Raw genomic sequence first — 19,186 nt, 5'->3', positions numbered from 1 at the left:
AGTATTATTTATTTCTTCCCAATCTGTATATCATTTATTTCCTTTTTCTTTGCATTAGCTAGTACTTCCAGTGTCATGTTGATGATCATTTCCATTCTTTATCCTCCTTTCTGTGAGATCTGTCGCTTAAAATTTTCTCCATTATATATTTTTTGCAGCTCACCAAAGCTCATCGACAAGGTCACATGGTGAAAGTAGATTGGCTGGACAGATTGACATTTAGAGAAATAGAAATGATAAATGAGGTGGGTTGTATCCCTCTTTTTTATTTCAAAATATTTTCTCCAGAATTTTAACTGAAAAAATTTTTAGAAGAACTATTTATTGCCAGGTATCTCTCAAATGTGGGAGCATTGAGGATTACCTCTAGTTGTGAGGTTTATGCTAATAAAAGGAAAGCTTAGGATATCTGCCTTTCTTATATTTTAGTGTTCTCTTGAACCCCGAAATAGGTAGTGGATATCATAAGTGTACTAAATATCATATAAGTGAAGCCCATGTTAAGCTTGATGCCTCACTTGTGTGTTCTCTCTTTCTCCATATAGCAGTTTATGTCCAAGTTGATTGGATAAATCTGTCAACATAGTGTCAAAACAACCTCTTCACTTCAGTTACCTTAAGTCATCAATAGCAATTCCTCTCTCCAATTAAGATATTCCTTGTCTTATTTAGTACATATAGGGCTGTGCACACTTAATGAGGTTACATGGTTCAAGTAATTTGTGTGCTTTCTTGATCTTGTGTATTGGTCCAGAATATGTTCAATGAAAAGATGGCTTCAGTGAAACTCTTTACAAAAGTTAGAACGACAAAAAAATTTTTTAGGTACACTAGCACTGAAATACTAGATATTTGGCCTAACACTCTATGTCTAAAGAGCAGAAATAATGCTTATATATTAATCACATTAGGAGAGAGGAATAGCAATTTTGTGAAATGCGTAGCTTATAGTGATCACCGCATGGCACAACTGACTTGATTTGTGTTCTTTCAACAGTTTTCAGCAGGTGGAAAGAGAGAAATTTGTCATTTTACAGTGAACACTTAGAAAAATAAAATTTTGACATTGTTCATTTTTAAAAAACAAATTAGTAGTGTCTAACAACATTTATATTCAGTATGAATACAGGGCATCTTTTCTAAATATATACATAATAATTCTTATATACTGAAACTGGAAGAAAATTTTACTTTTTTGAATTTTGATAATAGTCACATTCCAAAAATAGTTTAATCAAAATGCTTTTTTCTTTTTCCTATTTTTAATTAAAAAAGACTTTTAATTTTTCTATTCTTCAACTTAGATACCCCTGGGTTTAGAAAATGTAACATTAGAGCATACTTTGCCCATCCTTTTTCACTCACTCTATCTGCACTCTTTAAAACATAGGAGGCTATCTATTATCATAATAGATTATAATATGCTTCATAAAGCTGAACAGTTTAAGTGACCTCCTTAGATCTTTATGATTATATACATATAGATTTAAAGCCATTTTTCAAACTGTTTTGAGTCAGGACTAATCACCCTTTTAAATTTAATTTTATTTTCACTTCATTATTAACATAATATTTGCATTTTTAAGGGGACACATTTATACACACAATCAGTATTTTATATGTTGGGGAAGAAGTAACTATTCCCAGTGTATTTAAAGTGTATTGATAAAACTTTACAAATGATTACAAGTTATTTTAAGACCGTTTATAAATTGTGAAAAACTTGTAAATGTTGTATCTGTTAAGCTCAAATGACCTCTGTCCTTAGTTACATACACTTTGTTTTACTTTTGTTTTTTGTTATACTTATATTAATTTCTACAGTTAGATTAGTCCATATGGTTTAAGGGTGAACTGTTCTTTGCTTAAAATTATTAGAAATACAAATTTTTTAAAATAAAATAATTCTCCTGCAAATGTATATGAAATACCTTTAAAATGTTATATAATAGAATTCATACTACTGAATAAACCAAAAATGTCATTAAGTTTGAGGAGGGAGTTATAAGTGAGTAGTAGATACTTCTGGATAAAACAGTAGTGCTATATATAATGAAATAGTAGTGCTGTATAAAACAGTGCATTTATAATAATGAAATAAAAATTTGTTACATTTTAAATTATATTTGATAGAATCCATGTATTACTGAATTGGGAATAACGATACAAACTGATGTTGAAGAAAATCATTTTTCATAAAAAATCTTGTTTTTTTCTTTTAGAGTGAAAAACGAAGTTCTAATTTCATGTACTTGATGGTTGAGTTTCGATGTGTCAAGTGTGATGATAAGGAATATGGTATTGTTTATTATGAAAAGGTATTTTCCTTGGAACTGTTTATGGTCTCTAAAGTAGAAGGGAGGGGAAACATTAAAAACAATTTACCGTTTTTCCTGCTGGGATGAATTCTTTGGCTGCAGAATGGCAGCAGACAGCTGTCAGCAGCAGCTGTTTGTATATACACAAATCAAATCATATAGCTACAACAAGATTACAAAAGCTGATCACTCATGTAATGCAGTTCTGGGTTATAGAATTCAATAAATATGCAAGAGATTAAAAACTTTTTGATTAATTGTTCTGTAAATTGGCAAGTAAGACATTAAAGCAGTAGCTTCATTAACAATTAGTGTCCATTTGAAAAGTAGAAAGAGGGAATCATATGTTTTATGTGGTAGGCTATTGAATGGTAAGGGTATGTTTGTTATTTGAGTGTGTATGTAATGTGTTGGAATTGTATATGTAACAATTCAACATAAGTATGCTTATGAAATAACTTATAAATGTTCATTTATATAATATATGCAGAATTAAGAAAACCATGTTATCAGTAGGCTGTGTGGTAATGAATATGAAGTTATGAATTTGCTCTGGTCTGTTCATTACCAAAAGAAAGTAGTTGTATATTTGATATCTAGCTACTTGAAAAATATCTGTGCCTTAAATGCTTATTTATGGGTCTTCATTTTAGTACTACAGAAATAATAGTATGCATAGTTCAAAACCACATAAATTAGGTACCTTCTGTTATTTTGGAAGTACTGCGACAAGTGCTTATGAGGACAGTGCGAATCAGAATCAGTGTGAATGAGGACAGACTTTCGATACATGGCATAATAGAATAATATTTCTTCTAGCATAGAGCTAAGCTATATGCAGTTTATTTGTTCATTAGAAGCAGCACTTTTAAATTACCTTTACACATTAGTTTTATTTGTTAAAGTTGTCACAAGTGATTTTTTAAAAATATATGTTTTATAACTATTAAATTACTATTTGAAAGATGTTTTCATAATGAAGGTTTAGGGTTTGTATAGTTAATCTGTGATCATTTTTCTGGTACTTTTCAAGTTAATGTATTTTTCCCTTTAGCTTGTACCCCTTCCTAAAGTAAAAGGTTAGGAAAAGTTAACTTGTTTCAGCTTTTTATTTTATAAATAGTACTCTCTGGGAGAAAAATAGATAAGAACATAGACTATTTAATATTGTTTGCTAATTCATTAGAAAAACTACATTAAAAAGGGAAATGTAGGGGAGTGAAATTGTTTTGTTACCAATACATCTTAATAAAATCACTTTTTACATTTTTACTGTATGTAATTTCATTAAAAGCAATATTTCCTTCCTATATGGAGTTTATATTGCAGAAACATGCTAATGGTGATGGTACTTTCAATCATTAGAGACTTGAAGGATCTTTTGAAAGACAGCTTTGTTGATAGATGAAATAATAACAGAATAGAAATTAGAAGAATTTCAAGTATTTTTGAAAAGGTTCTTGACCACTTTCTACTGCTTCTTGAAAATTGCCCATAAATTAATGCCTGTCTACCTACCCTGTCATATTTCCACTTAGTGTAAAGATTGCTGGGCCAGTGTATTGAATCTAATGGAAATAGACTTTCTTGTCACCTTTTGTGACAGATAGCCTTAGTGAAGATTACTTGTCACAGTTGGGCTGATAAATGTGTTTTCTGATGTTGTGACTGAGAACCAGCTTGTTAAACAATGGCTGTGGGAATTTGTGTTTTTTTCTAGGACTCAATTACTAAACCTAAAGTCACAATACTTACCTTCTTTCAGTCTCTCCTGATTTTGTTGTTCATATCTAAAATTGAAAATATGCTAGCATTTGGAAATTGACAGAAAAACTTGATGCTAGGTGTACAGTTGTGAGGAAATTAATTTCAACCTTAATTAGTTTATCCTTTTCCAGGATGTATGCAGTGATATTTATTATGCAGAATTACCTTTCTTGCCTGAATTGGATAAAAGTAAAAGCCAAAATTCTTCAAAAATGATAATACCAACAAAATAAGACAGATTTATTTCTTAAGAATTGATGGATTAATTCTTGCTATTCAAATTTGCATTGCGTTAAGTATCCTCTGAGAAGCAATGCTGCTGAGTTTCTAGTTGTATGTAAGTTTGAGTAATGTTAACCCACATTTAAAATTCTACTTATTTGAGTGGAACTTAATTGTGATAATTTGAAAAATTACCAAAATCCACTTAGTAGTTTTTGCAAATGATGTGACAGATCCATTGTGCCATATTTTAATTATACTCTTTGGTTTCTTGTTCTAAGTTTGAAAATTAGGACATACTATTTTGACTCAGTCATTGTAAGCAAAGTTTAAAACAAAATCCGGACAGAGACAATCTACTAATTTCCAGACCTCATATCTCTAAAAACTATAATACAGATTTTTTTTATTGTTAGAGTTTATTTTTCTCAAAATATTTTATCAGCAACAAAAGGTAAAAAATGGATATGTATTTTAAAATATAGTTGAAAGAAGATAATATTTTAAAGGGAGGAACAATGTTCATTAAAAATTAAAATACATTAGAGTGCACATGATCATGTATGACGTTTTAACCATTTGGTTAAAAAATTTTTTTTTTAAACTTGTGCTGTAATCCAGGATGGTGATGAGTCATCTCCAATCTTAACAAGCTTTGAGATAGTGAAAGTTCCTGACCCTCAGATGTCTATGGTGAGTCATTGTCAAATTTCTTATGAAAATTCTTTTTTCCAGAATGATTATGACTTAGATCCACATCATACACTTTCTTTTTAAAAGCTATATCTGTAACTACATTGGTTATTTAAAAGTGATTCATAAATTCACTTCAGCTATTGATATATGTAATCAGGTTCAGATGGAATCTTTACAAAAAATATTAACACCTTCAAAAAAGGTCAAGATAGTATAGTGTTGGGGAACCATTTTGTTTAAATTATTGAAAAAGCTATGGAATGCAGTCTTGAAGGACTTGGGGTAACAAGTATTTGAAAGATTGTCATCATAACAGAAGGGAAATTTATTTATACCAGAAGATAACACTAAGATTAATGGATGGAAATTTTAGGGAGACTGATTTTGTTGAAAAACAGGGAAGATTATTGTAGCTACTAGAACTATTCAATTTGGATTATGGTGTCTTGGAGGATTTTGATATACTGCATTGGATTGTTGAGATGATAGCTCTCAGGAATAAGGAAGAGGAAGAATTCCTACTTTGCAGCAGAGATTTAATTTGATGACTTCAGATTTAGAAAGTTCCAGGCAAAAAATCCTTATAGCAACATAATAGATACTGTGATATTTACACTTAGAATTCATGTATATCACTCTGAACTATTTTCTCCTTATTTTATACATTTCTAATTAGATTAATTACCTTCCTAATCAGAACAAAGTAGATAAAAAGTAGTACATGGGAAGATGAAAACATGATGACTGGAGTAAATACAGTTCATTAGAGCAGGAAGTAATGGCTGATGGCCTAACATCAAAGGAAGAAATAGGGGGGAAAAGCGAATAAAAAGTTAGAAAACAAAAGTCACTCGGGAATCTTAGAAACAAACACCTAAGTACCTTCACAGATCCTATGCCTAGCATAATAAAATAAAGTTAACAGATCTAAAATTGACACCGTGGATTGGAAGAATCAACATTGTGAAAATGACTATACTACCCAAAGGAATCTCCAGATTCAATGCAATCCCTATCAAACTATCACTGGCATTTTTAGATACCTTTTTTTTTTTTTTTTTTTTTTTTTTTTTTTAAATTTATTTATTTATTTTTGGCTGTGTTGGGTCTTCGTTGCTGCGTGCAGGCTTTTCTCTAGTTGTGGCGAGCAGGGGCGGTGTGCCAGCTTCTCATTGCGGTGGCTTCCCCCGTTGCAGAGCATGGGCTCTAGGCGCGCGGGCTTCAGTAGTTGTGGCTCGTGGGCTCTAGAGTGCCGGCTCAGTAGTTGTGGTGCACAGGCTTAGTTACTCCGTGGCATGTGGGATCTTCCCCAACCGGGGCTCGAACCCGTGTCCCCTGCATTGACAGGCGGATCCTCAACCACTGTGCCACCAGGGAAGCCCCATACACTTTCTTTTTAAAAGCTATATCTGTAACTACATTGGTTATTTAAAAGTGATTCATAAATTCACTTCAGCTATTGATATATGTAATCAGGTTCAGATGGAATCTTTACAAAAAATATTAACACCTTCAAAAAAGGTCAAGATAGTATAGTGTTGGGGAACCATTTTGTTTAAATTATTGAAAAAGCTATGGAATGCAGTCTTGAAGGACTTGGGGTAACAAGTATTTGAAAGATTGTCATCATAACAGAAGGGAAATTTATTTATACCAGAAGATAACACTAAGATTAATGGATGGAAATTTTAGGGAGACTGATTTTGTTGAAAAACAGGGAAGATTATTGTAGCTACTAGAACTATTCAATTTGGATTATGGTGTCTTGGAGGATTTTGATATACTGCATTGGATTGTTGAGATGATAGCTCTCAGGAATAAGGAAGAGGAAGAATTCCTACTTTGCAGCAGAGATTTAATTTGATGACTTCAGATTTAGAAAGTTCCAGGCAAAAAATCCTTATAGCAACATAATAGATACTGTGATATTTACACTTAGAATTCATGTATATCACTCTGAACTATTTTCTCCTTATTTTATACATTTCTAATTAGATTAATTACCTTCCTAATCAGAACAAAGTAGATAAAAAGTAGTACATGGGAAGATGAAAACATGATGACTGGAGTAAATACAGTTCATTAGAGCAGGAAGTAATGGCTGATGGCCTAACATCAAAGGAAGAAATAGGGGGGAAAAGCGAATAAAAAGTTAGAAAACAAAAGTCACTCGGGAATCTTAGAAACAAACACCTAAGTACCTTCACAGATCCTATGCCTAGCATAATAAAATAAAGTTAACAGATCTAAAATTGACACTGTGGAGAAAAGGGAACCCTCATACACTGATGGTGGGAATGTAAATTGATACAGACACTACGGAGAACAGTATGGAGGTTCCTTAAAACAGCTAAAAATAAAACTACCATATGACCCAGCAGTCCCACTACTAGGCATGTACCCTGAGAAAACCATAATTCAAAAATAGTTATGTACTACAATGTTCATTGCAGCTGTATTTACAATAGCCAGGACATGGAAGCAACATAAGTGTCCATCGACAGCTGAATGGATAAAGAAGTTGTGGCACATATATACAGTGGAATTTACTCAGCCATAAAAAGAAACGACATTGAGTTATTTGTAGCGAGGTGGATGGACCTAGAGTCCATCATACAGAGTGAAGTAAGTCAGAAAGAGAAAAACAAATACCGTATGCTAACCCATATATATGGAATCTAAAAAAAAAAGAAAAAATGGTCATGAAGAACCTAGGGGCAAGACGGGAATAAAGATGCAGACCTACTAGAGAATGGACTTGAGGACAAGGGGAGGGAGAAGGGTATGCTGGGACAAAGTGAGAGAGTTGTAATATATATATGGACATATATACACTCCCAAATGTAAAATGGATAGCTAGTGGGAAGCAGTCACATAGCACAGGGAGATTAAGCTCAGTGCTTTGTGACCAGCTAGAAGGGTGGGATAGGGAGGGTGGGCGGGAGGGAGATGCAAGAGGGAAGAGATATCGGGATATATGTATATGTATAGCTGATTCACTTTGTTATAAAGCAGAAACTAACACACCATTGTAAAGCAATTATACTCCAATAGAAATGTTAAAAAATAAAAATGAAATTGACACTGAATTTTCATTATAAAATCAAATTGTATTTTGCATTCTGGATATTTGAAACACACTAATGGTTACCTTCAAAATGGTTGAGAGTATTCAAGTTTTGTCATACTGGGACCATATTAACTCCTACCAAAATGTCAGGTAAATGAGATGTCTGTATATTTAGTGTATTTTTTTCTAAAGAAAACGCTCGTCAACAATTACAGTTTTAATATTATGGATGCTGTAATTAAAAAACAAAGATCTAGGACCTCTGTCAACAATTTTTAGTTTTAAATGCAATCAAGGAAAAACAAAACAAAAAATTAAGAAAAAAAGCTACCCTCCTTACCCCCATGTTAAAAAATTTTAATTTGTAGCCCTTAGTATTAACTAAACAGAGGAATATATTTTAACAAACATTGAGTGCCGCTAAGCTGGTATATCACTGTATCAAACAATAAAACAGACTCTACAGTTACAGTTACTAGTACATGTATATATGCAAATGGACTGGTAGAACTGACTAAAAATCCCAGAAATAGATCCAAGTACATATGTAAATTGATGAAGGTGGCATTTCATCACTGGAGCATAGTGTTGGGGAATGAGCCATTTGGAAAAAGATGAAATTAAATCAAATCCACACATCACACCATACATAAGGAAAAACTCCAAATGAATCAGGGATTTAAATATTATAAAATGAAACCTTACTAGTACTTTACTGTCAGTGTAGGGAAAGACTTTCTAACGTTGAATCAAAATCCAGAAGCAACAAAAGAAATGATTGATAAATTTGACTATGTTAAAAAATTTGCATGGCAAAAACACTGTTAAGTCAAAAGACAATTGACAAACTGGGAGAAACTCTTTGTGACATACATCACAGACAAAGAACTGAATATCTAATATGTAAAGAACTCTTAAAAACTGAAGAATAAAGGACCAAAAAACCGAATTAGGAAAAAAACATGAACAGACAATTCACACATGAAAAAGTGAATAAAATAAAGTCTCTTAAGCAAAGACAGTATGTTCAAAACTAATGATTTTGGCCATAGGTAAAATAGTTAAGCATTTTGGTCATTCATTGTCCCTGCCCTCAGTTACTACTGGCAGTTAAACTCTAAGATGATAATACAATTATATCACGAAGTCACTAGTAGCTCATAGGAAGCGGGAGTGCTTTAATCTGAGTTGCCAGGGGAGATTTTGGAGTGAAGGTAACATTTGAGTGGGTAGAGGGTATAAAACCTTGAATACAATGGAGAGTTAGAACAAGAAACTGGAATGGCATGCTCAAGTGCGCCTGGTGAAGCATAAGTCATGCTTACTTTCCCTATCACCACAAGATACATAGGAGACTAAAGTTGTAACACAAATAAAATGTTAAATATTATAAACTGGTCTTAAATAAGTAACTATTTACTTTTCTATTTCTAAGTGGCTGTTGAAGCTGCTTACTGGTGAAATTTACATTGTTGCTTAATATTCTTAAATAATTTATAGGAAAATTTAGTTGAGAGCAAACACCATAAACTTGCCCGGAGTTTAAGAAGTGGACCTTCTGACCACGACCTCAAGCCTAATGCTGCCACAAGAGATCAACTGAATGTAAGAGAATTTATAAAATATTAATTTAAAAATAATTAAGTGGGTATTTTGGTTGCAACTGATGCGATAGCACATCACTTAAAAGTGATTCAGACACAGGTTAATGAACCCTATGTAATTTCAACAACTTCACATTTCTGTAGTTTTATATCATTTGGGGGCTTTCAGGAAATATATTAGCCCTAGAGACAGAACTGCAAATAGTATATGCTTTCTTGATATAGTGTTCTTAGAAACTGGCCCTAAGATACATTGCCTGAGCTTCTGCTGACTTAACAAGAGAAATGTTTATCATTTGGGTGTTTTTTTTTCTTTTCCTTTTCCTTGTGTGTGTGTTGGGGGGAGGGGACTTTTCCCCTCATTTTTATTTTTTTTAAATGTTTTATACAATTTTTAAGGGTTACTTTCCATTTGCAGTTACTACAAATTATTGTCTCTATTCCCTGTGTTGTACAATCCTTGAGACTATCTTGCATGCAGTAGTTTGGTGGTGGGGGGGAGCTTTTGTTATTTGGATTTGTTGTGTCTTTGGTTGAGGTAAGTTAGCTCTGCAATTACATACTTCTTTTTTTAATATGGAACTTGACATTTTTTTATCTTATCTTTTTCTCCTCTTATACTCTAATATACTTTTTGAACTGATAAATACAGCAAATTTAAGTCTTACTTGGCTGCATGTATATTCTCATTGCTTCTATAATAGTTCAATTATAGATATATTTAAATGAATGAAAAATTTTAAATGAAATATATAGGAAGATTTTTTTTATTTGACAAAAGTAGTTTTTTTTTTTCTTTGTTGTAGATTATTGTGAGTTATCCACCAACCAAGCAACTTACATATGAAGAACAAGATCTTGTATGGAAGTTTAGATATTATCTTACTAATCAAGAAAAAGTGAGTTTCTTGAGTATTTTCATATATCAAATTATCTATAAACTTTGTTGCTAATGAGCAAAATGAAGTAAAACTGCCATAGAAATACAGACTTATTGTCAAACTTGAAAAAAGAAAGGTTTATAGAGTAATATATATTGTTACTCCATTTTTTAAAAATTTAAAACACAAAGACACATGTACCTATTTGTTGATGTATAGACAATGTCTGAATGGGTTAAGTCAGAGAGACTTGGGCTCAGTTTCCAGCACTACAACTTATTCTTACTGGGTAAGGTGAGGCAAGTTGCTTTGGAAGGTTTGTTTCCTCGTTTTTCTAATTATGACAACTCTCCTTCACAGGTGAGATAATACAGATGAATAACCTGGTTGAGTACTTAATGCATAGTAGGTGCAGAGTAAATGTTGACTCACTTTATCTTCATTCTTCTCACCTCTTTGAGCCTGGGTGGCCGGCAAAAGATTTATGTTATTTAAAGAACTATAGAATTCTGGAGGAGATGTGGCTAGAGAGAGAATATGAGAAATGTAATTTGAAATGGTAAATTGAGTTGGTGGAATGGCATCCAGCTTGGCATGAGGATAGAGGCTAGGTCAGAACTAGACGTTTGCTTTCCATAATGAAACTATGGAGTAGATAAAGTTTCTGGAGAGAGAGAATTGGGATGAAGCACTAGACTTGAGTGTAGAGACTTAGTTTTGAGGCTTACTATTTATTACTATTTATTGTCACAAAGAAGCTTTTTGACTGCTTTAGTTTCCTCATATTTAATATGTCCATTAAATTATAGTGAACGTTAAGTCTCTTCTAGTTCATAAAATAGTCAGTAAATTCTTAGAACATAGGTTCAAAGACTGTTAAGGTATAATAATAATAACCAGCATTTATTAAGCAACCACTGTGTGTCAGGGATATTTGATATCCCACAACAACCCCACAATATAGGTATTATTGTTACTATTCTACAGATGAGGAAACCTGAGTCTTAGAGAGATTAAGGAACCTGTGCAGAATCAAAGCTTATAAATGCTGCTTCTTGATAGGCTCACATTTATGAGTTAGTAGAGAAGGTAGTCATAGAAAAGAGGATTATACAGAAAATATAGCATCATGCATGCCGTAACAGGAATTCTGAAATGCGTTGTGGGCAAAACAGAGAAGCATCAGGAAAATTAATATCTGTCAGGTATATAATTATGTGAGAATGAATGAATGAATGAATGTTTACAATCTTATGAGATTGTCTTTAGCTACTTTGTTAACTTGTTTTTCTGAAACAATTGTATTTCCTTTAGTCTCTAAAGTAAAGATAAAAATCCAGTTACAGCTCACTTTAACTCTTCAGCTTTTCTTCTTTATCTTTTATTGATGCCTTGGGAAATTCTTTGTAGATGAATCATATCCATTCTCTTTTATATCTATAACAAGAATGAGAGAGGAATTTTAAATTTGCTATAGCTTTTGAGTGTTATTCTCTTTATCCTTGCAAAGAAGGAAAGATTCATCAGCAGAAGCACAGGTTTATGATTTTTGTGTTTTATAAAAAGATTGAGTTAGTATCGTGATACTCTATTAAATGAATAACGTTGGTCACAGAAATTGCATCTTGAATGCAGCACAGTGCTGTCTAAAAATACGCAGTAAGATATTGAATTAAACGTGTTAGAATGTATAGGTTCAAGAAGCATAGAATAGATTTACAAAGCAGAACTCCCTTAGATAGAAAGGCTTCCAAAGAAAACTTTGTTTTAACAAGTTGTCACTTCCCACTGAAATTCAATTACTTCTAGATATGTGTAAAAGAAAAAATGCTCAAGTGATATAAAGTGTGTGACAAGTTTCATTTAACTAATTGATTTCAACTTTTTGAAAGGTAGGTGATGAAACTTCACTTCTCAGGACATATTACAGGATTCTTAAGATCACTAGAGTAGAGTGAACACTGTTTTTTGTTTAGGAAGCACTTTTCAGAAAGCCAAATATATATTGGTCTTGAAGTGACCAAAGGAATTATTAAAATAGCTACATTTGTATCTTTGTAATAATTTAAAATGGGTTTTGTAGAAAATAAATACTCCTGTACCATTGTCCTTTAATTTATTTATAAAAGAAATTGTTCAGTGCCAGTTTCTCAGGAACTGTGATTTAGGTTATTTGACAGTTGAGCCCTAAGGCTGAAAAGATTTCCTAGAGAGAAAGCAGTGCTCAGGAAACAAGTTGGTGGAAATTGGTTCTTACAAAGTTGTACTTCTTATTTATTTTTTTAAATAAATAAATAATTTAAATAATAATAAATTTGGTCTTTCCACCTATTTTTTTCTAAATGACCTGTCTTAAGTATTTCGGATAAAAAGCCCTCTAGTCTAGACTTGATGTTGTACCTGAAAAGTTCACAGTAATAAGTTTGTCCAACAAAATCAGTTGAATTTATGAAGTATTTTTAATTTTGTGGTCCATAGCATATAGAAAGTGACTCATCTTTGCAGAACTCAAAATGTGACTATTGTAACTTTTTAAATTCAACTTTAAAAAAATATTCAGCTTTTAACATGGTAAATGGCCTTTCTTATTAAAATGTTAATAAAAAATAACCGTTATATTAATGCCTTTCCATTATGCTTAGGGAACAAAAATAGTAGGAAGAGTCATAATGGTGAAGGTAATAGTGATGCACACTGAATGCTCTTATGAGGCTGCTTCTGAGACAGTGACATCAGGAAAATAATATTTGTGCCTCCTGGCAAGAAGTTGATGGCAAACCATAGCAGAAATGAATTCAATTCAGCAAGCATTTGGTATCAACTCTTGGCCTAGAGTTATTTAAGGCTCTGAGCTTCGAGGTATTATGTCCCTGTAAATTTCATATAAATTAAAACTGTTTTGGGGAAACTGTTAAAATTAAACTGTTTTGGGGAAAACCAAAATGGAGAAGTAGAGGATAATAACTGATAAAGGGTCACCATCTTATTAGTAAACAGTTAGGTAATTACTATAGTAGAGATGTGAAGGAGAACAAGATCAGTGTGCTAAGATATGAGGGAGGTTTTACAGAGCCAAGATTGGTCTTGAAGTTTGAACAAACTTTGATGGTCATTCTTATTTGATGATCATTTTTCATGGGAAAGAAAAGCATGAATAAGGCCGAGTGCTAGGTTCAGGAGACAGAAAAGTTTGTATGAAACATTCTTTAAATAGAAAAGGTGGAATCAGATTGTAATGAGCCTTGAATTCTGTGGTTCGGAGTTGGATATCACTGGCAATAGGAAACCCCTAAAGCAAACAGAATGTGTCTAAGTAAGTGATGTTTTAAGGAAGATGAACCAGGTGGATTGGAGCAGAGCTGAGAATGAAAAAAGAGACATAATTAGGAGGCTTATGTATGGATTTTGAGAGCTGTATTGGAGAGCAAAGGAAGGGGAGGATAATGTGTAAAATGACTTGGAGGTAATTCCCAAGAATTAGGCCTGAGTGACTGAAATAAGGAAATATGGCAAGTGGAAGGGGCAGAGTAAGGAGATATTTCATTTTTGAATATTTTGAATTTAAAATATTAGAATAGCTGTGATATGGTGATATAATAAGAAATCATATATTTGGTCTTCATCTCTGGTTCCTGGCACAGAGTTTCTAAAACCCTAGGAATTTCATGAGTAGTAAGGATGAGAGGAGTGTCTTTTGTTTTTTATAATAAGCCCCTTTCAACTATACCTGTATTTATGGTAATGAGGTGACTCTTGGAGAGTGGGGCTCATTGCCAAAAGAACCAAACCTCTGATTAGAGGGTTGGAATTTTCAGCCCCACCCTTGACCTCTGTGGAGGGAGGAGGAGAGGTCGTAAAGGGGCTGGGGATAGAATTAATAACTCATGAATGGCTAATGATTTAATCAATTGTGTCTACGTTATGGAATCTCTATGAAAACCTATAGAGCTTCTGGGTTGGTGATGCATCCATATGCCAGGAAGGTGGCACATTCCTAACTATGGGGACAGAAGCTCCTGTGCTTGGGACCCTTCCGGACCTCACCTAATGTACCTCTTCACCTGGTTATTCATTTATATCTTTTATAATAAATTATATCTTTTATAATAAAAGATATATCATTTATATCTTTTATAATATATTTCTCTGAATTCTTTGTGCCATTATAACAAATTATTGAGCCTGAGGAAGGGTCATGGGAACCCCCAGTTTGTAGCCAAGCTGGGCTGAAGTATGGGTACCTGAGAATCCAGTGTTTGCTCTTGGCATCTGAAATGGCAAGCAGTCTTATGAGACTAACCCCTTAACCTCTGCAATCTGCACTGAGTGTCAGAATTCAGTTAAATTGTAGAACACTCAGTGTCTGCAGAGAATTAGGGAATTGGTTCATGTGGACAACCCACACATTTAATGTCAGAAGTGTCTTGAGTAGAACAGGTTTTCCTTTAACATTATAGTAATTTCCAAAATTTAGTTGGTAGAAGTTAATATTAGAAATATATATGATAAATACAGTGTTTTCAACTCTGAAATGTGATCATGATTCTAAAAGTAGGAGATAATAATGAAGTGATTCTAAGATCAGAAAGGAGGTTAACAAAATATTTATTGCTATTAATATAAAACATGGTAATACATACAATAATGTTAACATTTGATGCTGGACTCAACAACAAAAATAGAACAACAATAATATCACAGTTGAAATAATTAACATTTATCAACTATTTATTATATATATATATATCCTGTTTTAAGCATTTATATTCATTAACTTATTTAATTTTTACCACGACCTTATGAGATAGATCACTTAAAAGTTAAATAATGTGCTCTATGTGACACAGTAATAATTGACGGAGCTGGAAATTAAGATTTAAACCCAAACACCTTGGCTTAGTCTAAAGCCTATACTATCTATGGAAGCTCTAGGGATAAAATTACATTTGAATCCTGTACCTTTGTTTTACATAGGTCAATAAATCATCTTTAAAGGACCTGAGATTAAGTATCATCATTATTATCGCTGTCTTCAAATTGTTACACTTCCTTTCTTTCTCATTACTCTTCTTGTTTCCTCCTTCATTCTATTATCTCCTTGTTTACATTTGTAACATTTAGCATTATCAAGTTGTGAAATCTTTGTACAGTGTCTTAAGTTCCCTGGCAGCAGTGTATTCCGTAAATCTTACTAATAAATCTATAAATCTGAGAATCTGGGAGTTAGATTGTTTTGGTTGCTGAACTGAGTACATCGGCCTGCTGCAAGATTTGCTTATAATAAGTACATACCTGCACATTTCTATTAAGACTACTGATGTACTGTGAAATGGCAAAGCTTTCACTGTAGTTGTTTAAGAAGTATTGCTTTGTTTCCACATTCAGTCTAGAAATACATTTTGGAAGTGAAAAATAAATGCATAGAATAAGTTAGGAGGGCAGTCCATGTTTTTATATGGAGAGCGAGCACTGCACTAAATGGTGTGCAGAAGGTGCAGAAGAAATGGATAGCTATCCTTGGGGGATGCAGACTCCAGTTGTAGACATAAGAATGCCCAGAAAAGCATTTGGTAGTTAGAAGAGCATCATTTAAATGAAGATAGTAAAACTGAGGCAGCTACTAAAAGGAGAGCTGAAAGTTGCTGAAAACTGCCTGGAAAAGTTGAGATTTTGACAAGCTGGCCTTAAAGAAGATGACACTAAAGTTTTGGCGAAGAGTATAAGGAAGGAAGGAACTCCTTGTAGATGGAAGTTAGACAGTCATTATAAAATAGGTTAGCTTGGTTGAAGCATAGAGGGGCAATGAGAGCTTAATGAGAGTCACAGGTTTGGATTGTGGTGAGAGGTATCAAGGAATGTTTTGAGAAAGAAGCCAGGGTTTAAAAAACAACAAAAATGGTTTCACTGTCTAAATACAATGAGTACTTTGGAAATTAGTCACTGGAATTACTTAGGTAAATATTGGGTCTCTTTTGGTCAGAGATATTATAAGGTAAATTTCTGCTGACAGTGGAAGTTTGTGCTAATAAAATCACTTCCAGCTTGAGTGTCTGACAGTCTGTGAAATGATTAGAAAAGAAACTGGTGTTGAAGCTGTTAGCTAGAAGGCTGTGCCAAACTCTAGATGTTTGGTATAGTGAGAATCAATCTGAGGGGAACAACAGGAAATATTGCCAGGAAATAATTGGCCGGAATTGGGAATGGATTTGAGACAGGAGGGAAGTGGGCAGGGCACAACCATTAAAAGAATGATACAACCATTAAGAACAGGATACCACAAAAACTGGTTAGAACCTAATAGGCCCAAGATGGCAGAAGATTTGACTTCTGGGAGACCTTGAGCCTCATTATATACTCATTGTAATACATTAGCTAAATGACACACCCACAGGCGCCATGACAGTTCTGAGGCCAGCCATAAAAGGCCAAAAAGTGGGCAGTGGTCCAATTCCTGGAAATCTCTGCCCCTTCCGTAAAATAGTTGGAATAATCCTCCCTCCCGTTAGCCTATGAAATTACCCAGCCCATAAAAACTAACCACCCCCACATTTCTGGGCCACTCTTGCCTTTTGAGACAGACTGCGTTCTGTCTATGGAACGTATATCTCCCATGACCACTCTCCTCAGACAGCCCACTCTCTGTGGAGTGTGTATCTCTCTAAATAAACCTGCTTTCACTTTACTGTGTTTGGCTCTTGAATTCTTTCCCATGCGAATTCAAGGACCCTCACTAGGTGGCCAGTCCCAGGGACTCACTCAAGACCTGGGACGTGACCCTCCTCTTGCACCCCATTTTTTTCCTACAACAGATTTAGGAAATAAGTGTTGGTGGAGTAATGGCTCCAAGGGGCATGGGCCTAGCTAAGTAGGAGATGCAGTGCCTTAATGATAAGGCGGAGCCATCTGGTGTAACATGCATAGGCTGGGGGTCAGTGGATTTAGATTCTGGGTCTAGCCTGTCACCATTTTGAGACGATGGGCAAGCCACTTCACTGAGATTATATACAAATTTGAGCACTGGACTAGATCATCTCCATAGTGCCTTTTTCCCTAATTTAGTTAAATTAAGAGTAAGTTAGGGAACGGGAATGAAGATTCATTTTATGTCATACTAACGAGTAATTGTGTTTTATTGTCCAAGTGAACATTTTTGAGAACTTGATTAGTTTACTAATGAAAATATTTTTAATTGGGCAGAGCAGGAATTTAAAATTTTGAAGTTATGTTTGTTCAAGAGATGAATTCATAGAGGAAGAGAAAAGAAAATGTCTTGGGATCAGCCAGGAAAGTGTTGCCAGTAGGGAGATCTGGCAATCGGGACTGCTTTTTATGGAAAACAGCTATAAACCTTTCTTTAAAGAGCATTTATTGTTATGCAGCCATTAATGATATGCTCAAAGGTAGTTTACTTACCCAACAGTCTTATGAAGACTTCACTACCTTTCTAAAGAAGTGAGGCTCCAGAATGATTCTGCAAACAGCCAGCTGAATCAGAATATTTATACAGAAGCTGGAGCTTCTATGTATTTATCTGTTTTTATTATTGTTACTGTGGAATTTTTGTCTTTTTTTAAATGTTTTTTTAAATTGTGGTAAAAATCACATAATATAAAACATACTATTTTAACCATATTTAACTGTACAGTTCAGTGGCACTAATAAGTACATTCACATTGCTGTGCAACTCTCACCATCATCCATCTCCCGAATTTTTCACCTTCCTAAACTGAAACTCTGTCCCCATTAAACACTAATTCCCCAATAGTTACTTCTCTGTGTAAAAGAGACATACATATTTGACTTCATTTGAGTCCTTGTATGTGAGTATCTAGGAAAACCATTGACTCTGGGAGGTGTTCAAGAGTGGGGTTCTGCCCTTCTTGACTTTGGGCTCTCATTCACTGGCTGCAATCTCTTATGTCTCACATGCCAATGTTGTAAAATGAAGGTTTTCTCTAAGGTATCTCAGAGTTCGTGAGACATGCATCAACTATTTCCCTGTCTTGAGGTCTGCAGTGTTTTAAAATAACAAAAGCAAAATGAAGAAAAGCTGAAGAAAATTTAAAAATTCATAGTGGTTTGACCTGAAAAAAACATAGTTACAAGGAACATGATTTTTTTTTTTCCTCATTCTGCAGTGTTTTTCTAGGATTGTGTGTATACTGAACACTAAACAAAGTGTTTATGTAAGGAGTCAATCGTTGACTTTGTGACTCTGCCATCAAGTCCAAGCTGAGCTCTGCCTAGTCACCCTTGACCCTTTCTAATTCTTAAACCTTTTCTGATTTTAGGCTTTGACGAAGTTCTTGAAATGTGTTAATTGGGATCTACCCCAGGAGGCCAAACAGGCATTGGAACTTCTGGGAAAATGGAAGCCAATGGATGTAGAGGATTCCTTGGAGCTGTTGTCCTCTCATTACACCAATCCAACAGTGAGGCGTTATGCTGTTGCCCGGTTACGGCAGGCAGATGATGAGGTCCATTGTTATTCATTACTCCTCTTCAACTGGGTGCATTTTAAACTAGAGCCTGATCATGGACTCTGTGTGTGTGTGTGTGTGAGAGAGAGAGAGAGAGAGAGAGAGAGAGAGAGAGTGTGTGTGTGTGTGTGTGTGTGTGTGTGTGTGT

The 19,186-nt window shown here is 34.0% G+C and overlaps 1 protein-coding gene across 2 annotated transcripts in view; it reads left to right on the top strand.

Moving 5' to 3' along the window:
• Window positions 1-19,186, top strand: part of PIK3C3 (phosphatidylinositol 3-kinase catalytic subunit type 3) — a 153,635-nt gene that overhangs the window by 50,347 nt on the left and 84,102 nt on the right. For both annotated transcript variants that reach the window (XM_024760453.1, XM_024760452.1), the window contains exons 5-10: window positions 159-245; window positions 2,223-2,318; window positions 4,929-5,000; window positions 9,574-9,678; window positions 10,484-10,576; window positions 18,850-19,035. In XM_024760453.1, coding sequence (XP_024616221.1) covers window positions 159-245; window positions 2,223-2,318; window positions 4,929-5,000; window positions 9,574-9,678; window positions 10,484-10,576; window positions 18,850-19,035 — 639 coding nt within the window. The remainder of the gene's footprint in view (window positions 1-158; window positions 246-2,222; window positions 2,319-4,928; window positions 5,001-9,573; window positions 9,679-10,483; window positions 10,577-18,849; window positions 19,036-19,186) is intronic.

This window comes from Neophocaena asiaeorientalis, unplaced genomic scaffold (assembly GCF_003031525.2).
Source record: "Neophocaena asiaeorientalis asiaeorientalis breed wild unplaced genomic scaffold, Neophocaena_asiaeorientalis_V1.1 scaffold408, whole genome shotgun sequence".
Taxonomy (NCBI): domain Eukaryota; kingdom Metazoa; phylum Chordata; class Mammalia; order Artiodactyla; family Phocoenidae; genus Neophocaena; species Neophocaena asiaeorientalis.
Note: the sequence above shows the minus strand (reverse complement) of the source record. Positions and strands in the feature narration are given on the sequence as shown.